This window comes from Pectinophora gossypiella, chromosome 23 (genome assembly GCF_024362695.1).
Source record: "Pectinophora gossypiella chromosome 23, ilPecGoss1.1, whole genome shotgun sequence".
Taxonomy (NCBI): Eukaryota; Metazoa; Arthropoda; class Insecta; order Lepidoptera; family Gelechiidae; genus Pectinophora; species Pectinophora gossypiella.
In genome coordinates this window covers 8,469,301-8,493,668 of record NC_065426.1, presented here as the reverse complement: position 1 = coordinate 8,493,668, position 24,368 = coordinate 8,469,301, and the positions used below count along the sequence as shown (strand labels likewise).

The 24,368-nt window shown below is 39.1% G+C and overlaps 1 protein-coding gene across 1 annotated transcript in view; it reads right to left on the bottom strand.

The window, feature by feature from the left end:
* LOC126377509 (pikachurin-like) overlaps positions 1 to 24,368 on the bottom strand; it is a 250,069-nt gene that overhangs the window by 53,887 nt on the left and 171,814 nt on the right. The window contains exon 9 of the mRNA XM_050025256.1: positions 15,636 to 15,813. Within this exon, the coding sequence (XP_049881213.1) occupies positions 15,636 to 15,813 (178 nt within the window). The remainder of the gene's footprint in view (positions 1 to 15,635; positions 15,814 to 24,368) is intronic.

Genomic DNA, 24,368 nt, shown 5'->3' with positions numbered 1-24,368 from the left:
TCACTAACATAGTTGGCTCGACCATTATAGACGGCGATACGGCTCACCACAAGTTTCTGGTCTAACAGAAAGCTCGGTGAGGTGTGAGTACTTAGTTCATCTTGTGATGGATGTATCTCTGCCTACCCCAATTGGGATATAGTCATGAGACAGATAGACATACATTACAGGCAACCTAACCCCTGCCCTAACCTAACCCCTCAGAAACCCTTGTGTATGTATGTGTGTAGTGTTTGTGTATTTGTGTATCTGTGACAATGTAACAAATGTTTTTTTGAGTGACGGTGATTGTATACTTCTGTTACTTAATTTATGTAACAGGAGATTACGTGGCAATGTAATCACGGCCAAATACCGGTCCTATAATTTCCCCATCCGCCGTCATTCCACGGGATCTGTACCTCAAGATTTCATAATATCATGGCACAAGAAGAGTTCTACCTCGTAAGACGCACGTGGCCCGAATGTCTCTAGGATTTTATCTACCAATGTACATAACTTTGGCACAGTTGCTGTATTTTCATACGGACGACAGACGGAATGAGAAGTCCAAGAGCTGATGGAAGAAATTAAAGGTACGGTAAAAGTCGCGTCTTATAAAGAATTTAATTAATGTTAACTATACATAGCATAGAGCAACACGGACCTCCGCGAACTCGGAACTAGCGCGCAGGCCGACTGCAACTACTGTATAGATCTACCTGTTCTGGGGACATATAGGTTCGCAGAGGGGAACGCCTGCGTATGTCCCCCCACCCCTCGTATTACTTTTTGGTATATAGAGGCAAAGTGCTACACCGACAAGAGCGTGGCTCCTAAGTTAGAAAAACACTGTCTTTCAGTGTTTTTATTAGTTAAACGTTACTTAAAATCTTCCTAATTTTTAGATACGACAATACATTACACTTTTAAACCTACGTTTAAGATCACGGTTTACGATGCATTTCTAAATTCAAAAACTATAACTAACTAACTTCAATATTCAATATTTTTTATACTAAATATTTTCATTTCATTGATAAAAAAAAAAAACAAAAAGACAGGGGCATCCACCACTGGCTTCGTCAAAAAAAAATAAAAAATAGAAAGTAAGATAAGATACTTAAGTACTATATCTAGCACTTACGGAATAGAATCTCATACTTTAAAATGCAAAGACTCTCTTTCCACCGGGCTATATTAAAATATTTCATCATAATCGGCCTCTGTGGTACAGTGGTTGAGCGTCAGGCTCACGATCCGGAGGTTCTGGGTTCGAATCCCGGTGAGAACATATCACAAAAATCACTTTGTGGTTCCTAGTTTGGTTAGGACGTTACAGGCTGATCACCTGATTGTCCAAAAAGTAAGATGATCCGTGCTTCGGAAGGCACGTTAAGCCGTTGGTCCCGGTTGCTACTTACTGGTGTAAGTAAGAAGTCGTTACATGAGCCATGTCAGCGGCCTTTGGCGGCTCAATAATAACCCCGAAACCAGGGTTGATGGGGTTGGCAATTCACCTCAAAACCACATGATAGAAGAAGAAGATCATAATCATTTCACCTAAATTAAGTAGGTAACCAGAAATACGGGCTAGCCGAAGTTTTTCGTGGCGACAACGCTGTTCAATATCCAGTTCAGAGTTTCCAACTAATTCAGTTTCGCTACAACTTGGACAGTTCTACCGGCTATTTATTAGTTGCATCAGTTGCCGGTTATTTCTGGAATATTCTAGAATAAACCAGAACATTCCGAACAGGTACGGATTATGGTTCGATTAATTTGAAGCCGTGATTCGGCGCTACGGTTGCAATTAGGTTGCGGTTTGGTAATCTCGGTTGGTTGTGGTTGAGGCGTTTGGTTTACTAATTACTTGTTAAGATCAATAATACACAGGGAAACTGGAATTGATTCTGTAGATTGGATATTAGTGTCAGATTATGAAGGTCAAATTGCACCTTTGATTTTATCATTTACGCAACGGCTGCCGTGGTCCAGTGGTTGAGCGTTGAGCTCACGATCTGGAGGTTCCGGGTTCGAATCCTAGCGGGGACAAATCCTAAAAATGACTTTGTGGTCCCTAGTTTGGTTAGGACATTACATGCTGAACATGAGAACAGTGACAGTGTTAAAAATTAATGCTTCTTTTAATCACTGTCACTGTTATTCGTGGGTTGATAATAACAGGGTTGATGGGGTTGGTAATCCACCTCACAACCCATAGAAGAAGAAGAAGACTGTTTTTCGTAATCGTTTGCAACTTGGCTAAGGCCGCAGGTGAGTAACGCTTCGGCTCACTCTGATAAAAGATGAGCGTGATGTGTGTGTGATAGAAAGCTCGGTGAAGTGTAGGTACTTAGTTCATCTTGCGATGGACGTACCTCTTGACTACCCCAAGGACTTAGTCGTGAGCTTATGGTCTCATGAGTTATATATGTTTGTCTACAAGTCTAATATGACATCATCCTATACCTCCTACTTTTGAGCACAGGCTTCCCCTCAATAAACCGGAAGGGGTAGGGAGCATATGGAGCTGTTTTACGGCTAATAGCCTGGACCAATTGCGTAACTTGCCTAACGTGACAATCAGGTGATTCAAGCCTACAATATCATTACCAAACAAACGACAGTCTTACAAAGTGATTTCGACAATGTCTCCATCGGAAATCGAACCCGGACCTCCAGTTCGCGAGCATTGGTCTTCTTCTTATCGTGTGGAATACCAGCCTTAAATTAGTTTTCAATGTATGTGTCATAAATTTCCGTATGGCTTCATGGCTGGCGAAATATTTGTACTAAATTCATTCTTGTAAAGTATTGTTAGACTGTGTCTGTAATATTGTATTTTTTTAATGATAATAAAGACTTTTGAAATCAATCAGGGTTATGCAAAACATTCGGAACAGCTATATTAAGTATAAGTATTAAGTAAGTATTTTAGTGTTCTGAGTCATGTCAGGGGCCTATGGCGGCTGAATAATAACCCTGACACCAGGGTTGTTGGGGTTGGTAATCCACCTCTCAACCCACACAATAGAAGAAGAGAGTGTTGTGAAAATGGATTTAAAACTTTTAAAATCAGGTAAGACGGTGACGGTAATATCAACTCTATAGTATGTACTACCATCAAGTTTAGGTAAATATGGCACCGAATTTTCGACTAGGTACTTATTAATGGGATGTTTTTTTATAGTTTGGCGGAGAGTTTTTATAAAATAACTGTTAACAATAACATAAACGTTTACTTTTTATTATTTTTTTAGTCTCTAAAGAACGGTTGAGATCAGACACAACTAATCAAAATACACATAAAAAGTACAACAGTAACGATTGGGTGTACTAGATTCAAGATAAATTATGAATTTGTGATTACTAAATAAAGACAGCTCTAAAACTAACGAAAAACATTTTCCATTTTCTATTTAACTTATTTATGAAATTAAATCAAGAAAAACGTAATAATAAGTCAGGCATTTTATCATTTTTTTCTATGACGTCAGTGTGCGTTTTCATACAAATTCCATAGTAATTTCGTGTTTTGACGTTTAGTAAAAAGTACCTGATTTGACTAGTTGAAAACTACCTTAAATTAACAACAATAAAAGAACATTTTTTATGTCTGTTTTTAAGACGGAAAAACATATGCAGTTGACTGCGAAATTTACAAACGATGGTATCATTCAACTCCCTCGATCACCGCTTATCGCTATCGACTCACTAGGGTCGATATATTCTTTCAAATTTTTTTCCTCTCAGACGACGCCCTGACCCGAGGTTCGCGCCCAACTGTTGTCTTAAACTTTGTACCGGGTGAGAGCCTTCAGCGCTCCCCATTTGTCCGGCCAAGTAGTTAATGCCATCTGCGGCAAATCTACAATAAGTCACGTCAAAAAAAGGTACCATTCAACGTGATACATGAATAATTAATTCCCATATGTGTATCAATTTCAAAATCACCCCTCAGTCACCAATTTATCTTAATTAGCCGGATTTCGGAATTTCCAACTAAACCCGGGTGTTGGCGACGGATTTGGAGCCCTCGAGATTGGTACTAATTTATCGAAATAAGTTCAATGGTTTTGCATTTTTGAAAATATATTATTTGTTGGGCTTCGGGGGATGCAAGAGCTGGTAATTATTTTTGTCAAAGAATAAGTCTGGCGATTCAGAGAGGCAATGCTGCCAGCCTGTTGGGCACCTTGCCTCGATGTGACGCGTTGGAGGTGTTTTATAGTTATGTGTTTGTTTTTATATGTGTTAAATCTCAGTTTAATAACAAGTACAATATTATATTGTCACACTGCGTAGGGACACTTAATAAGACAGGACGTATTGACTAAAAACATCATAGAAGGGAAGCTACAAGGAAAGAGAGGAAGGGGAAGACCAAGAAGAGCTTACATGTAACAGATTAAACAGAGAATGCGAATGTCGCGTCTTATGTATACATAAACAGCCTATATACGTCCCACTGCTGGGCACAGGCCTCCCCTCAATCAACCGGAAGGGGTATGGAGCATACTCCACCACGCTGCTCCAATGCGGGTTGGTGGAGGTGTTATTACGGCTAATAGCCGGGACCAACGGCTTTACGTGCCCTCCGAAGCACGGAATCATCTTACTTTTTCGGACAATCAGGTGATTCAAGCCTGAAAAGTCCTTACCAAACAAAGGACAGTCTCACAAAGTGATTTCGACAATGTCCCCATCGGGAATCGAACCCGGACCTCCAGATTGTGAGCCTAACGCTCTAACCACTAGACCACGGAGGCTGTTCCACGCGTCTTATGTATACTTTAATCAGAATCATTACACTTATCAAACTCGAATCATTAAACTTCAACAAGTTTATCCATTACGTTGAATAAATGATTCTGATTCTGAAGGTCAATGTAACATTTTTGAATTTACGTCATTTCGCAAGGTGTTATGGCTGAGGAGAAGAAATGACAAGAAACTGCAACAGCAATGCAACTGCAGCAAAAGATATCAATTATTTATGATCTAAACGTGAATTTAAACTCGTAAAAATCCTAATAGGTAAATACCTGTGTGTTGTAATGTCATCTTCATTAGTAATTTATCTCCGAATCCGAGCCTGTATGCGGACATAACTGGAGTGGATTTTAATTGTACGGCGGTGATTCAACGGACACATCCTTTCATAATGTACTGTTTGATATGAAAATACAATTTCCATGCGGATCGCTTTAAAATTTTATTATAAATGTAATTTGCGCGTACGATTTTCAACTACTCATGTTGAAACCTGATGTTATTTAAAATTTTTGAAAGCTCATATCTGTCATAACGTAACATCACGCCTGCATCCCCGAAAGGGTAGGCAGAGGTGTATAGTACTCAGGGTATTAGTTATCGTAACGAAACTGTGAGGGATGATATTCAGACCATGATTCTGAGTTGATATCAAGTGGAATTTTCCGTTGCAAAACTATGTAACTGAATAATTTTTTTATGAATTTTCCGACAGGAAATTCCACTTGATATTAACTCAAAATCGTGGTCTGAATCATCCCCCTCAGTATTCGTTACGTTGTCACTCAACACCCGTACTTACCTGTATGGCTACCTGTACGTACTCGTACGGAGTGTAAGTGACATCGTGAAAATTGTGAAAAAGCAAGTGAAAACCATCGCAAAAGTATAGAATTGAAAATAATTTAATTTTGCGACGGAAAATTCCAATTGATATTAACTCAGAATCATGGTCTGAGTCATCCCTCTCAATTTTTTTTTTATTTTTTTCTATTTATTTATTTGATATTTGATTCAGTACGATGTCACTAACACCTCACCTCTATACACCCATTCCTCGCCAGGTATCTTTAAGTCCCATGTAATAGACGAACCTATTGCCATATAACCGTGAAAGATAAAGTCGGTGAATATAGTCCACCTCAAAACTACAGAAAGGTACAACGGTTTTTATCAAAGAAAGAAAGAAAGAAAGAAACGTTTTTATAATAAAAGGGAAACCACAGTAACAAATATAAAACAAATAACAAATATATAATATAAAACACGAAACACGATATATCTTTCCTTATCTTCTACAATCTCGACTGTTCAAAGAGTTCATTAATTAAAACTTGATGGTTAGTGTTGTGCCGAGTTTGTACTAGGTATGATTTGTTTTCACAAGTATCCGGATATAGGTACTTACAGTAATCTTCTCTCTTCTATCGTGTGGGTTGTGAGGTGGAGTACCAACCTCACAACCCACAACAATCAACCAACCAACAACAAGATCATGTCAATGTGACAGTTCTTATCTAAACACTCGAACATGACTACCCTTAATGCCGGACTTGCACCAACGAGTTATTAATTTATCTTAAGTGCAGCTTTTACCAACACAGTTGGCTCGGCTGTTAATCAACGGCGATACAGCTCACCACCTATCACTTTGATCTAACAGAAAGCTCGGTGAGGTGTGGATACTTAGTTCATCTTGCGATTTAAGTAGGTAGATAAGTACTAGGTACATCTCTAGCCGAGTATTTCATTGCGGTTGACCGGGGCTTGTCAAAACATCACAAACGGTCTCAGAAAGGGCTCAGCGAAGGCTCAGCCGAGTCTAAAGTAGATCAATTTGTCTCGGAGATATAAAGACTGCACCACGGTGCTAGCTAAGGTTCAGAAACTGAAGAATCCTTGGAAAAGAACGCAGGGAAAATCGTGTAACATAACAGACAACAACTCCGGCCAAGTAGTTATTGCCATCTGCGGCAAATCTACAATAAGTCACGTCAAAAAAAGAAAACATAACAACAACACACCCAAACAACACTTTAGTGACATTAGACAACACAGCAACGGACATAAACATGTCAACATAAAACATACACAACATTAGCAACAACACCACCTAAAACATAAGGTAATTTGTTCATTTTTTATTAACATTTAGTTAAGAATCATCACAGACATTAGTCAAGAAGCCATTATTAGTCAAATCTTACAAATACAAATATAGTTTATTGCACACAACATTTTTTTTTTTTTTGACGTGACTTATTGTAGATTTGCCGCAGATGGCATTAACTACTTGGCCGGACAAATGGGGAGCGCTGAAGGCTCTCACCCGGTACAACGTTTAAGACAACAGGCCTGAGGGTGCCCAGTTGGGCGCGAACCTCGGCTCAGGGCGTCGTCTGAGAGGAAAAGTATTTGAAAGAATTAATCGACCCTAGTGGGTCGATAGCGATAAGCGCTGAATGAGGGAAATCGTCGACCACGCCGGCGGGGTCGGTATCGGGGTTCTGAAGTGTTTGGTGTCGCGAGCTGATTGGCTGCTTCTATGGCTAGAGTAATCGGGTCGTCGGGATCGTATATTACGTCCTTCGGACGCCGATACTTTTCAGTACCGTCCCTAAGCGGAATGTACTCGGAAGCCGCAACTACCAGGGGATTTGGGTGGTGCGGAGCAGAATCGAAAAAACGTTTGGAAGCTAATTTGAGCCATTGGGCAATGGTTGGCAGACCTAGGTCAATGTGCAGATTTTCATTGCGAAGGAACCACGGAGCTCCCGTGGCTTTCCGCATGAAACGATTAATTGCACACAACATATAAAACAAATTTTCCTTCCTTTCCACATGAAAAACTTATTCATACTATCATAATATTATAATACTGGTAAGACGGAAAGACATCTCTTTTAAAACTGGAACTCTCTATAGAATTCCTAAAGAACTCATAAAAAGGACTATTTTTGTTGCTTCCGTCGCTGTTTTATTACGTTTTTTTTTTGGTCGTTCATTATTTTAGCAACTTCGAGGCATTAATACAATTATAATACTACATATATACATAACGTAACATAAAGAGCCAATATACGTAGACTTTCTGGGCACAGGCCTCCTCTCAATTAACCGGAGGGGGTATGGAGCATACTCCACCACGCTGCTCCACTGCGGATTGGTGGAGGTGTTTTACTGCTAATAGTCAACAGCAACCGCTTAAAGAAAAAACGCGGCAAGTGATTGTATATATTTTGAGAAATTTCTGAGTTATTTTTACATACTTATTAATTTATCAGCAAATATTTATTTTAGCCCTCGGTTCGCTCAAGGCGAATCGAGACCTTACGGTCAGAAGGGATCTGTTGGTATCAAAGGAATCGCCTCAAAGGATTAGAGCTATTAAAATTACCAAAATCCCTGTTTCGTTGGGGTGCAATGTTGTTTAGGAATATGGGTTGGTATTTACATAGTGAGAAAATAATTAATAATAGCTTTCTGTTCGCGTTGATACCGCGTCAGTTGCTTTTACAGAATAACATAGCTGTTATTCCACTGATGTACTCCGACCAAGTAGTTAATGCCATCTGCGGCAAATATACAATAATAATTCACGTCGAAAAAAAACCACTGGTGTAAGTATTACAACAAAGTCAACATTCTACACACTATCTTAACGCATATGACCAGGCGAGTCTATTGCAATTAACCTGAAAATTCTGGAAATCATATGATATCAATTATCTATGGTCCAAACATCAATCCAAACTTACAAAGTCGAATACAGTGGTTTAGAGCCCGACCCGAGATTCGAAAAGAGCAGGGGAAATCCACTGAACGAAGTTGCTTTTAGAGAATAACATAGCTGTTTCCATATGTAAGTCACCAACGTCAACATTCTACACGCTATCTCGACTCTAGACTTATTTGACCACAGTCAGAAACACATAGTTCTTTAAATGGAGTCGCTAAGGACTGTTCAAGAACTCTTTAACTAACGCGCGTTCAAGTTGTGGTCAACTTGTTTGTTGTTTGTAAGAAGAACAAGCACAGTCTTTTGGTCGGGAATATACGTATGGACATACGCATATAAAAAAAGAATGAAGAAAAATAATTAAAACACATAATAACGGGTTCTTACCGCGTTGAAATCAGGAAAATATGAGACTCCCGATATTTCAACACTGTTGCAAATGCCATGACCGCGGGATGATGATGTGGTATGTGTTTTAATTATGATAATAACCGCGCAAACTTAAAACAATGTAATGAAGAAAAATGTTCAAGGCTAACACCCATATTCTAAAATGTTAACTCAAAACTTTCACCACTCGACTCGGCCTCAGTTGAATATATTTCAACTTGCCATTTACAACGTCGACTTGAGAACTTTACTCATAGGAGTTGAGCATATCATACTGCCAAGTGCCAACATAATCATATGAAAATAATGACGTCATGTCTCCACTCTACCTCACTGGAGTAAACTCGAGATAAGGTTGAGGCGAAGACTTTGAGCTCAAAGAAAGAGTCGAAGAAAGTTGGTCTTAACATCTTAGAATACGGGTGTAAATCCGTCTCTGTAGTGCTGCTCATGTATTGAGATAAGGTGATGAAATATTTGTTGAAGAAAGAGAATGAAACCATTTTCATAAGAAGACACATCATTCAGATAAATAGGCAATAATAATCGAAATACATGTTGTGAACTATGAACATACATACAACAATAATGAACTAGCGTCTGTCGTCAAAAATCATAGGTCGGTACTAGGTAGGTCTCCTGCTCCCTTCTTAAATGATGTAAACTTCTCAATTCTTCAGATGCTCTCATTCCGTCAGTTCTACATGGATAAAATCCCATCGTGTGTCAAACATCCATACCATGGATGAATGTTTTTCGTAGATTTTTAGCCATGTTGAACCGCCAGAACGACCTCGACGCGACGATGTTCGTTTGTTGCAGTTTCTTGGCAACCTTAGTTTTAAATTCTTCAGATGCTCGCTTTCTGTCAATTCTAACATGGTTAAGAATGTTTGTGGATTTTTAACAACAGACCTTGATGACCGATTATCGTAGAGTTGGCACTTAATGAATATAAAAAAATATATACACCCAGTTTTAGTCGTTCCTACACACAGTACAAATATAATTAACTATACCTTTACTAGAAATATAACAGTACTATAGCGATCATATCAGTAATATCAATACCTACTCCATTTCAGTCTTCTCTTCCTCCCTTCTTAAATGATGTAAACTTCTCAATTCTTCAGATGCTCTCATTCCGTCAGTTCTACATGGATAAAATCCCATCGTGTGTCAAACATCCATACCATGGATGAATGTTTTTCGTAGATTTATAACCATGTTGAACCGCCAGAACGACTTCGATGCGACGATGTTCGTTTGTTGCAGTTTCTTGGCAACCTTAATTTTAAATTCTTCAGATGCTCGCTTTCTGTCAATTCTAACATGGCTAAGAATGTTTGTGGATTTTTAACAACAGACCTTGATGACCGATTGTCGTAGAGTTGGCACTTAATGAATATAAAAAAATATATACACCCAGTTTTAGTCGTTCCCACAAACAGTACAAATATAATTAATTATACCTTTACTAGAAATATAACAGTACTATAGCGATCATATCAGTAATATCAATACCTACTCCATTTCAGTCTTCTCTTGCTCCCTTCTTAAATGATGTAAACTTCTCAATTCTTCAGATGCTCTCATTCCGTCAGTTCTACATGGATAAAATCCCATCGTGTGTCAAACATCCATACTATGGATGAATGTTTATCGCGGATTTTTAGCCATGTTGAATCGCCAGAACGACCTCGATGCGACGATATAATTATGATTGTTCTAGTTGCTTGTCACTCTAAATTCTTAATTCTTCACATGCTCGCAATAATGTAAACTTCTCAAATTTTCAGATGCTTTCATTCCGTCAGTTCTACATGGATAAAACTCACCGTGTGTCAAACATCCATGCTATGGACGGATGTGTTTAAAAAGTTGTACCATGTTGAACCGCCAGAACGACCTCGACGCGACGATGGTCGTTTGTTGCAGTTTCTTGGCAACCTTAGTTTTAAATTCTTCAGATGCTCGCTTTCTGTCAATTCTAACATGGTTAAGAATGTTTGTGGATTTTTAACAACAGACCTTGATGACCGATTATCGTAGAGTTGGCACTTAATGAATATAAAAAAATATATACACCCAGTTTTAGTCGTTCCTACACACAGTACAAATATAATTAACTATACCTTTACTAGAAATATAACAGTACTATAGCGATCATATCAGTAATATCAATACCTACTCCATTTCAGTCTTCTCTTGCTCCCTTCTTAAATGATGTAAACTTCTCAATTCTTCAGATGCTTTCATTCCGTCAGTTCTACATGGATAAAATCCCATCGTGTGTCAAACATCCATACCATGGATGAATGTTTTTCGTAGATTTTTAGCCATGTTGAACCGCCAGAACGACTTCGATGCGACGATGTTCGTTTGTTGCAGTTTCTTGGCAACCTTAATTTTAAATTCTTCAGATGCTCGCTTTCTGTCAATTCTAACATGGTTAAGAATGTTTGTGGATTTTTAACAACAGACCTTGATGACCGGTTATCGTAGAGTTGGCACTTAATGAATATAAAAAAATATATACACCCAGTTTTAGTCGTTCCTAGAAACAGTACAAATATAATTCATTATACCTTTACTAGAAATATAACAGTACTATAGCGATCATATCAGTAATATCAATACCTACTCCATTTCAGTCTTCTCTTGCTCCCTTCTTAAATGATGTAAACTTCTCAATTCTTCAGATGCTCTCATTCCGTCAGTTCTACATGGATAAAATCCCATCGTGTGTCAAACATCCATACTATGGATGAATGTTTATCGCGGATTTTTAGCCATGTTGAATCGCCAGAACGACCTCGATGCGACGATATAATTATGATTGTTCTAGTTGCTTGTCACTCTTAAATTCTTAATTCTTCACATGCTCGCAATAATGTAAACTTCTCAAATTTTCAGATGCTTTCATTCCATCAGTTCTACATGGATAAAACTCACCGTGTGTCAAACATCCATACTATGGACGGATGTGTTTGAAGAGTTATACCATGTTGAACCGCCAGAACGACCTCGACGCGACGATGTTCGTTTGTTGCAGTTTCTTGGCAACCTTAGTTTTAAATTCTTCAGATGCTCGCTTTCTGTCAATTCTAACATGGTTAAGAATGTTTGTGGATTTTTAACAACAGACCTTGATGACCGATTATCGTAGAGTTGGCACTTAATGAATATAAAAAAATATATACACCCAGTTTTAGTCGTTCCTACACACAGTACAAATATAATTAACTATACCTTTACTAGAAATATAACAGTACTATAGCGATCATATCAGTAATATCAATACCTACTCCATTTCAGTCTTCTCTTGCTCCCTTCTTAAATGATGTAAACTTCTCAATTCTTCAGATGCTCTCATTCCGTCAGTTCTACATGGATAAAATCCCATCGTGTGTCAAACATCCATACCATGGATGAATGTTTTTCGTAGATTTTTAACCATGTTGAACCGCCAGAACGACTTCGATGCGACGATGGTCGTTTGTTGCAGTTTCTTGGCAACCTTAATTTTAAATTCTTCAGATGCTCGCTTTCTGTCAATTCTAACATGATTAAGAATGTTTGTGGATTTTTAACAACAGACCTTGATGACCGATTATCGTAGAGTTGGCACTTAATGAATATAAAAAAATATATACACCCAGTTTTAGTCGTTCCTACACACAGTACAAATATAATTAACTATACCTTTACTAGAAATATAACAGTACTATAGCGATCATATCAGTAATATCAATACCTACTCCATTTCAGTCTTCTCTTGCTCCCTTCTTAAATGATGTAAACTTCTCAATTCTTCAGATGCTTTCATTCCGTCAGTTCTACATGGATAAAATCCCATCGTGTGTCAAACATCCATACCATGGATGAATGTTTTTCGTAGATTTTTAGCCATGTTGAACCGCCAGAACGACTTCGATGCGACGATGTTCGTTTGTTGCAGTTTCTTGGCAACCTTAATTTTAAATTCTTCAGATGCTCGCTTTCTGTCAATTCTAACATGGTTAAGAATGTTTGTGGATTTTTAACAACAGACCTTGATGACCGATTATCGTAGAGTTGGCACTTAATGAATATAAAAAAATATATACACCCAGTTTTAGTCGTTCCTACACACAGTACAAATATAATTAACTATACCTTTACTAGAAATATAACAGTACTATAGCGATCATATCAGTAATATCAATACCTACTCCATTTCAGTCTTCTCTTGCTCCCTTCTTAAATGATGTAAACTTCTCAATTCTTCAGATGCTTTCATTCCGTCAGTTCTACATGGATAAAATCCCATCGTGTGTCAAACATCCATACCATGGATGAATGTTTTTCGTAGATTTTTAGCCATGTTGAACCGCCAGAACGACTTCGATGCGACGATGTTCGTTTGTTGCAGTTTCTTGGCAACCTTAATTTTAAATTCTTCAGATGCTCGCTTTCTGTCAATTCTAACATGGTTAAGAATGTTTGTGGATTTTTAACAACAGACCTTGATGACCGATTATCGTAGAGTTGGCACTTAATGAATATAAAAAAATATATACACCCAGTTTTAGTCGTTATTGCACGCATCATAAAAACAATTAATTATACTTTTACTAGAAATATAACAGTACTATAGCGATCATATCAGTAATATCAATACCTACTCCATTTCAGTCTTCTCTTGCTCCCTTCTTAAATGATGTAAACTTCTCAATTCTTCAGATGCTCTCATTTCGTCAGTTCTACATGGATAAAATCCCATCGTGTGTCAAACATCCATACTATGGATGGATGTGTTACGAGAATTGTACCATGTTGAACCGCCAGAACGACCTCGACGCAACGATGTTCGTTTCTTGCAGTTTCTTGGCAACCTTAATTTTAAATACTTCAGATGCTCGCATTCTGTCAATTCTAACATGATTAAGAATGTTTGTGGTTTTTAACAACAGACCTTGATGACCGATTATTGTAGTGTGGTACTTAGTAGCTATAAAACTAAAAAATATACATAATTAAAACACATTATAATGGGTTCTTACTTATGAGACTCCCGATATTTCGACACTGTTGCAAGTGCCATGATCACGGGATGGCAGCCAGTTTTAGTTGTTATTGCACGCATCATAAAATCAAATAATTATACTTTTACTAGAAATATAACAGTACTATTGCGATCATATCAGTAATATAAATACCTATTCCATTTCAGTCTTCTCTTGCTTCCTTCTACAATTATGTAAATTTCTCAATTCTTTAGATGTTCTCACTTCGTCAGTTCTACATGGATTAAATCCCATCGTGTGTCAAACATCTATACTATGGATGAATGTTTTTCGCGGGTTTTTAACCATGTTGAACCGCCAGAACGACCTCGACGCGACGATCTTTGTTTGTTGCAGTTTCTTGGCAACCTAAATTTTTAATTTATGAGAATATTTCGTGGATTTGTATCCATGTTACGAACCATGAAAATGACCTTAATAACCGATTTTGGTAGAAATAGTTATCGCTATAAAAATAAATAAAAAAAACCACACCCAATTTTTGTAATAATTTGTGATTAAAAGACACATTTTCGCCAATGAGTGCCTAGATATAAATAAATAGAGAAGTATTTCCTTTCATTCTTACCGATACAAGTATTCGTAATTTCACACATCAAACTTATTTATAACTACCAAAAGATAAGTTTTTTAAGAGTTCATACGACACTACGACAGAAAATAAATTGGGCATAAGTAGGCATACATTATATTTAAATGGTCTTTGTTGGAAATCCTTACTTTTAATACAAATATATGCGATAAAAAATATTTTCCCTTGAAATGGGAATTTTTCGGGTTTTTTCCCTCAGAATTGGGAAAATTCCCAAAACGCGGGAATTTTCCGGGTAAGAACCTAACACTACCCGTAACCATAGAATAAGGAATAATATACCACGTATAGAACGGCAATTCTCCGCTCCCCACCAGTGTCTGAACTAGGTTTACCTCACCCCCCTTGAACATAGTTCAGATCAGACTTGAACCGTATGGTGTGAGATGTTATACACACAGATGCGCATGTTGATAATGTCAATGTGTAGTGTTTGTGTATAACAAGGTTGTTTGTATGAAGTATCCGGAGTGTCCCATAACATAGAATAATGCATAATAATACGTACAAACATAAACGTTTTTTTTTTTAATTCGTATCGGGCGCCAACGTCACCGCCTTTAACCGTAAAGGAGTGAGGGGAGCGGACGGACTGTCGACAGACAGTCCGTCCGTCCGTCAAGTGAGACACACTTGCACTTACGCGATAGGTACATGGTAAGATTGAGATTTCTGTATGGAGCGTTAGGTACATGGTAAGATTGAGATTTCTGTATGGAGTGCTCGCGAACCTGACACCTGTATGCGGGACGAGCTGATTACTGCTGTAGAGAGCTTTTTTGACGTGACTTATTGTAGATTTGCCGCAACTGGAATTAACTATTTGGCTGCTGAGGGCTCACCTGGTACAAAATTTAAGACAACAGGCCTGAGAGTGCTCTGTTGGGTGCGTACCTCGGCTCAGAGCGTCGTCTGAAAGGATTCTATCGACCCTAGTGTGCTGGTAGCAATAAACGCTGAATGAGGGAAAATGTGGACCACACCGGCGGAATCGGTGTCGGGGTGAACCTTGAAGTGTCTTGAAGAGTTTCCCTAAGCACGGGTGAGTGCTATAAAAACAAAAATCTTTTTAAGAAAAATAATCACTCACCGATATCCAATGTGGCTACAGCATCCTTGATCAGCCGGTACGTGTCTCCGTTGATTCGTAGGAAGTCGACGCAGCCGAGTAGACCGTCCGACAAACCGAGCTTGGTCTGCAGACCAGTGGTGTTGCCAGCGCCGCCGACCCATACCGGCTCGCGGAACGTCATTCGGGAGAAAAGGCCCTGGGGGAGGGAACATTGAGTTAACCAAATACCATAACATAAGCACATGACTACGTACATCCCAATTGGGATAGTCAAAGGTACTTTTATTACAAGATGAACTGAATACCCACGTCTCACCGAGATTTGTATTAGAGTAACGCGATAGGTACTTGTTGAGCCGCAAGTGTGTTAGTTTAATAATCTTTCCTTTATAAGAAAATGCCAAGTACCTATAACTAAAAATAAAATCAGGAAATGTGTGCAGGAATCGGGGTCAATATACGATTACACGTTTTCTTCTATGCCGGAGTCCGGAAAGCGACCTCTGTCGGTTTTTTGACAAACCCGGGATGACTGTGTTGTGTCTTATCTCTATTATTCTCAATCCGGCCAGTTAGAGGTACATCTATCGACTGATAAATTGAGTACCCTCGCGTCACTAGAGCTTTCGGTTTAGGCGTAAAATGCTAACAAAGACACCTTCGTATCAAAAACAGCTTTAGATTGTCTTCAGATTACTTCTGGTTCTGTCCGCTTTAAAAATACGGGCGTGGGTTTATGTGCATAAGTCCTTACGTATACCTATCAAAGTTATCATGGGATCAAAACACTGTGCTTGCTCTTCTCACAAAGGGCGGCAAACAACAAACAAGTTGCCCACAACTTGAAGGCGCGTTAGTTGAACAGTTCTTGAACAGTCCTTAGCGATTCCATTTAAAGAACTCTGCGTGCTTCTGATTGTGGTCTACTTCGAGATAGCGTATACAATGTTGACGTTGGTTCTTTTACTTATATCTATGGAAACGGCTTTGTTATTCTCTAAAAGAAACTTCGCTCAGTGGATTTCCCCCTCTCCTGTTCGAAGAACGCATGACTGCCAGTGTATTCTTTATGAGTTTCAATTCACGCGGTTTTCAGGATTTGTGCCCGGTTAAAGGCAAAAGGCTAACCCCCTATTACATGGGCCTTCAACATAGGGCTTTAGTTTTATTGAGAAATCTATGTAATGTGGTTCATTAAATGAAATGGTCTGGGTCTATATCAGAAGTGGCTGCTTAGCACAATCAGCTGTGTACCTTAACCACAACATTCCTTTCTTATTTACCACAATTTTACGTCTTTCATTGCCCCTTACTGAAGTACATACGTTAGACCAGGGGCTCCCAAACTTTTACAACCTGCGGCGCAGTTAAAGAAGAAGAAGAAGAAGAAAATATTTATTCGGCATACTTAACACTAATTAACAAAATAAAAAAAATAATTATACATAGTGCCGAAACGGCTACAAGTTACAAGTTTAGTATTTTGTAACGGCGCCCTGCCCTAGCTAAGTTCTTAGGTTAGTACTTCGAGGGAGATAGAAAACGCGCGCGAAGATAAGGGTACCTACCGTCGTTGTAAATTTAAAATCACGGTCGAGAGTGACAAGACGCTATATTATTTACCGATACGACCGCTCAAATAGGTACCCGCGAAAATTTGTGGTTTCAGATAATGATATGATCTCTCCGACCGATTTCGGCCATGGCGACCATTTCGACTCCTAGTCTGCACGACGCTGATGCGCCCGAAGATGGCTTATGTAGCCTATCTTTACAGTGAACTCCAAGAGACACTGACACAGATGGTCAAGAGAAACTGGCCATTACGCTTGGTGAGGATATGTTGAAGCAGGTGAATAAGTTCCGTTACCTGGGGAGTACTGTAACATTCAAGTGCGATGTTGATGCCGAGATCAGTAATAGGATTAGTGCTGCAGCTGCAGCCTTTGGGAAGTTGCGTTCCAAGGTTTTCTGCTCGCACGACTTAAAGCTGGCCACAAAAAATTGTGTATACATGGCGGTTGTGCTGCCAAAGCTTCTATATTCCTGCGAGACGTGGTGCGTGTATCGCCACCACATTCGGATAATGATAGAACTCACGTCTCTTTACTTTCTACGGCGCACTAGGGCGCCGAGGCGCACACTTTGGGGACCCCTGCCTTAGACGCACAATTGTTTCCATCGTCTGTGACCTCGCTCGGTCCTTTTATCCAATTATGTATAGATAGCCGCCAGGCGCCGTGCCAGCCCCTATTCAACAGTATTACTTGCAGATCTACTTATAGCATATAGCACCATGTGTGTGCTTACTGGAATTGCAAGTTTACCCTTTATTCGAAGAAATTGTTATTATAGCCTCATCCCGGACACTTCAAACGAGGCATTGGTATGATTCGAGCAAGAGACATACACACACATACAAATACCTCGTTTTTAACGGCCTCTGTGGTCCAGTGGTTGGGCGTTGTGCTCATGATCCGGAGGTCCTGGGTTCGAATGCCGGTGGGGACATAACACAAAAATCACTTTGTGATCCCTAGTTTGGTATCCCTAGTTTGGTTACGGTTACGGTTTGGTTACGGATCCCTAGTTACGTGGCTCAATAACTGACCTCCCACGCTCAAGGAAATCCAAAAAGATAATAGTTATATTTAGCTTTATACAATATGTTAGTGACACCGTAACGAAAAAATATTAAGAGTAAATTTATAAGTCATTACACTTAAATAGTGTATGTAATATCTACGTTAAGGAATTAATCGACCCTAACGGGTCGATAGCGATGAGCGCTGATTGAGAGAAATCGTCGCTCACGCTGGCGGGGTCGGTATCGGGGTCCTGAAGTGTTTGGTGTCGCGAGCTGATTCGCCTCTATGGCTAGAGTAATCGGGTCGCCGGGAGCGTATATTACGCCCTTCGGCTTTCACACTGTATTAGAATAGACTAGACATATAAGTATAGAAGAATATAGATAGATAAGTTGCCTAATTTGGATTGGGTGTTTAAGCTCGCCAACAAACTGTTTTGCAGTTTGGCGAAACATAGTTTTTGTAAAAATGCAGGCTAAGACATCAACAATCCTTTGTAATTTTTTTAGAGAGTGCATCTAGAACCTATTTTACGAGAGCCGTGGTAGCCCAGTTGGTAGAACGCTAACCTGTCACTTTGAGGTCGCACGTTCAAATCCAGCACAGACGTAAACCAATGATTGTCGAATTTGAAGCGGGATGTATTCGGAAGCCGCAACTACCAGGTGATTTGGATGGTGCGGAACAGAATCGGAAAAACGGCAATGGTGAGCACACCTAGGTGAATGTGCACATTATGATTGCGAAAGAAATAAAACCTGCCATATTCTGGCTTGTGGTGTTGGAGGAGGATGGAAAGAATAAGTTGGACAGAAAGGGTTACAAATGAGGAAGTGCTAGTAAGAGTAAGGGAAAAGAGACAAATACTGAGAATTATTGAGGACAGAAGAGGCAAGATGATTGGACACCTAATAAGACACGACGAATTCATTAAAAACATCATAGAAGGAAAGCTAGAAGGAAAGAGAGGAAGGGGAAGACCAAGAAGAGCTTACATGGAACAGATTAAAGAAAAGGTTAACGTCGTGTCTTATAGGGAAGTCAAGGAATTGGCCTTTGATAGACTGGAATGGAAAATGCTACACCGACAAGAGCGTGGCTCTTAAATTGATGATGATGATATTCTGGCCAATAAATGATTTGTATTTGTACTGGACACGGGTTTGACTGAAGCACACTTCATAGAATCTGCTTAAATTTACCGCGTATTTATAACGGTTCTTTTACCGAAAAGTTAAAGGTCATCTACAAACCCGTACTTATACCAGCCCAATATCTAAAAATACCCTATCCGGTGAAACTCGGACAAACCCGGATCTTGGGTTGAACAGACGGCAAACTTCGTCCGAAGGGCTGTTAGCGGCACGACTTTTTTTGGACGATTTCTGTTTTTACCCGACTTCGGCGAAGCAAAAAGTAGGGTTAGTAGAGGAAGTAGGGATTTTGAATAGCAATTTTATTTTTATTTCTTGTATTGTAAGTATGCCTTTCACAGTTTCTCGGAAGGAGAGATACATTTTTACGTACATACATAATGTTTTCATAAATATATTGACTTGCGACCGACTGCACACCCTACCCGTCGCCCACTGTGTTTTTAAACCCCATGTTTTTGCTTTTATTCCAACCAAGCAACCCTGTACGAAACACGATTCACGATACCCGAAGATTTTCGTTAATAGCGTTCCTTGCTTCCCGATCAGTTTAAGTACTTACAAGTTTCTTGTGCTAAGTTAGGAAGTTTTTGGGAAATCGGAGTTTTAGGAGGAATCCGTAGAATCTAATGTCTGATCTCACTTTCATCTTTATGGAGCTAGATGTTAGGACGCTTTCACACTATTTTTTTTGACGTGACTTATTATTATAGATTTGCCGCAGATGTCATTAACTACTTGGCCGAACAAATGGGGAGCACTGAAGGCTCTCACCCGGTACAACGTTTAAGATGAAAAAATAATTGAAAGAATTAATCGACCCTAGTGGGTCGATAGCGATAAGCGCTGATTGAGAGAAGTCGTCGCCCACGCCAGCGGGGTCGGTATCGGGGTCCTGAAGTGTTTGGTGTCGCGAGCTGATTGGCTGCCTCTATGGCTAGAGTAATCGGGTCGTCGGGATCGTATATTACGTCCTTCGGCTTTCACACTGTATTAGAATAGACTAGACATATATAGAAGAATATAGATAGATAAGTTGCCTAATTTGGATTGGGTGTTTAAGCTCGCCAACAAACTGTTTTGCAGTTTGGCGAAACATAGTTTTTAAAACTGCAGGCTAAGATCATCAGACCATGCTGCCTAGTCTTGAGTGTATCATTCTTATTTTTTAAACTTACTTATATTTTTTTTAAACATGGCGTTGCGACAATGGAACGGAGCGGCAACGTCCTTTCGGCTCTCTAAATTATTCTACAAATAAGCCTTTGTATTTTTTAAAGAGTGCATCTAGAACCTATTTTACGAGAGCCGTAGTAACCCAGTTGATACGCTTGCCTGTCACTTTGAGGGCGCAGGTTCAAATCCAGCACAGACGTAAACCAATGATTGTCGAATTTGCTTTCGAATTCATGTTTGGATCATAAATGATTAACACTGCGGTGAAGAAAAACATCGCGAGGAACCCTACATTCCCGAGAAATGTATTTTCGGAGGTATGTGACCTAACCCTTATTGGGCTGGTTTTCTCTTCGCGGGTTGGAAGGTCAGAGGCAGTCGCTTTATGAAAAACCGCACCTGTCAAATCTTCAGGTTAGGTAAGCGGACCCTGTGAAAAACGGGATAATGCTAGAACCTTTTTTTTTAATTTACGTTTACCTCTCAAAGGCAAAATAGTCTATTACTATTTAATTCCAAGCCTGAGGCCAGTCCCAGAGAATCGCCGAGTACACATCGTTACGTCGGAATATAATGATGTGAACGTTCAGGCTGTGGGGGAATCAACAGGGATGTACTTAGTCAAGTGATAACGGCCTCTGTGGTCCAGACCTGGTGACGTTCGGTTGACCGAGAGTTGAAAACTCCCGACATGTCATGGGAGCAAGCAACAGAGGCTGCAAATAGTCGCGAGAAGTGGAAATCTGTTATTCGAACCCTACATCCCAACATGGGATGAAAGGTTTAGAAGAAGAAGAAAAATTACCATAGGTAAACTTCATCATCATCATCAGCCCATTAACGTCCCCACTGCTGGGGCACGGGCCTTCACTATGGATGGATAGGGAGATCGGGCCTTAAACCATCACGCGGGCCCAGGATTGATGGTTATTAACGACTGCTAATGCAGCCGGGACCAACGGCTTAACGTGCCTTCCAAAGCACGGAGGAGCTCTAGATGAAAACTTTTTTTTTGTGGTCACCCATATTACGACCGGCCTTTGCGAAAGTTGCTTAACTTCAACAATCGCAGATCGCGTTTACCGCTGCGCCACGGAGCTCCTCATAGGTAAACTTGTTGAAGGTCAATTTAACATTTTTGAATTGTCACGTCATTTCGCAAGTCGTTATGGCTGAGGAAAAGAAATGACACATCTTTTAAATCAATGTAGGTGAACATTACAATTTATTTAATAACTAGAGGAACACATTTCATACCAGGAATTTTTTAAGCTTCACCTGAGCTTTTTATTATTATATGTATGTGGGAGGGAGCGGAGAAAAACATCCAAGCCCAATTCCCACTGTTTATTTTTTTAAAGTTTTACAACAAATGCACTTAAATATTACTTTTGAGTAATTTAGAAAAAACCATTTCTAGTACCACGCGCACACACTTCCGCCATCTTTCCTAATCTCCCGTCCCTTTCACTCCTTACCTCTCACTCTTCCGCTATATTCAGTTCCTTCCGTCTTCGCTCGTATCCGTATCCCTCCTTCTCGTACATCTGTTCCTCGCATATCCTGTTTCTCTGTCTTTCAATTCCGTCTCATTCCTTCTCCTTTATCTTACCATCACCTTACTCTCTTACACCTCAAACACCTACACACACTCATACCCTACATGTATATGCACAATCTTTGGGGGCCCCAGAGCTGCATACAGTTTGTCCCTGGTTAGTTTTCGGGAATCAACAAAAAGGTAGACTATTTGCTTGCCTTTCGGTTTCGTTTGCATAAGCACTGACTGTTACAGTGAATAACAAATCAGGTGGAATACTACTCAAGTGATACAAAGTTACGTTATAATAACAGGCACGTATTATAAAAGGTTAGGTACTTTAATGATGAAAGAAGAAATTGGAAGATGTTTAATATTGCTGTTAGCGAAATAATAATGTTGGACAAGTGAATCATCATCACTAATTGAAGAGTCACGCTCTTGGGGGTTAAAAAGCGTAGTTAAAAAGGCCATATTGAAGCAATTCATTTAAAAATGTAATTATGTCATTTATGTTTGTATTTTTTCTTCTTGATGTATTTTCCCTTTATAAAAAATGATATTAATAAATTCAAAAAAATATCTTTATTCAGTAGGTGTTTGTTCAGTTGTGTATGTATTTTGTATAGTTATGTATGTATCAACAAAAAAAATTGACGATTCAAAGTTAGTTACACTTTGTTTGTGTTAGATACATACATAAATCAATTCAAATCAAATATACTTTATTGCACAAAACTAAAAACATAAACATAAACAGCCTATATACGTCCCACTGCTGGGCACAGCCCTCCCCTCAATCAACCGGAGGGGTATGGAGCATATTCCACCACGCTGCTCCACTACGGGTTAATAAATGATAGAGTCGACTAAATCTTACGGGATATAATCCTCTCAGACGATGCCCTGAGCCGAGGTTCGCGCTCCTCCGGGCACCCTCAGGCCTTATCTTAAATTTTGTACCGGGTGAGAGCCCTCAACGCTCCTCATTTGTCCGGCCAAGTATTTGATGCTAATACAACTCACGTCAAAAAAGTGGATTAAATGTATTCGTATCCTTTATTGCTTCTGACGAACACAGTAAACCTTTTGAATTTTAAACTGTTCGAAAGAACACTATAAAAGCATAACTAATGTATTTTTAATTAAATCCAGTTCTAGAGTTTAATTAAAATCTTGGTCTGGGCTACATCTAAAGGAGTAAGGAGTGTGTATTAATTAATCTCACTCAATTATATTTTCTTTTCTTGTTCAAAGGAAGAGTAAAAAAGCTTTTATGAAATAACCTGGGTTTTTTTAAAGAAAGATTCTGTGTAATATCGGCGTAGCGGACGTTAGGTGTTTAAGTTTATTCATAACTGGATCGTGTACAGTCAAGAGCAATAAAATGTTCCCACTTTAGGACTCTGTCGCACTAACATATTTGACATTTAGTGAGGCTTACAGTTAAACTTGTCAAGAAAGTTAATGTGATATGGTACCAAAGTGTATATATATTAATGCTCGTGACCGTACTAAGTTCAAGATAAATAATAAAATTCTGATTACTAAATAAAGGCAGATCTAAAACTAACGAAAAACATTTTCTTTTACTATTTTTAATTATGAATTTTAATCAAGAGAAACGTAATGATAAGTCGGACATTTTATCACGCTTTTCTACCTCTATGATGTAACAGTGTGCTTTTTCATACAAATTCCATAGTAATTTCGTGTTTTGACGTTTAGTAAAAAGTAACTGAATTTGACTAGTTGGAAATTAGCCTAATAGGCTTGCTTCTATGCTAGAGACGTATTTTTGTATCATTCGTTTTCATTCGCCTAAACCCACCTACAGGGATACCATGCGCAACCTGATAAAATTATCGATCGATTCAATACATTTTGTCGAAATCGATAAGTTTGTTTTTTCCCTAACATGCTTTGTTTTTTTGGCGTGACTTATTGTAGATTCGCCGCAGATGGCATTAACTACTTGGCCGGACAAATGGGGAGCGCTGAGGGTTCTCACCCGACCCAAACATGCGTGCCAAGTGATTTTGTTCGTATTTTGCCAGAACGACATATTGACTTATTTGGGTTTACATGTTAGCACCAATCGACAAATCGACATAATTATAATATCGTCAAAATCGATAAAATGACTGGCATCTCTGCTTGGGTTTCTCCTCTCTTTTCTTCTAGCTTTCCTTCTGTTTTTTTAGCGACATCCCAAGCCGCTTAATTACTTTCATAAGTACCTATTGCTAAGCTTAAATAAATGACAATGCCAAAAAGATAACTTTTCAACATC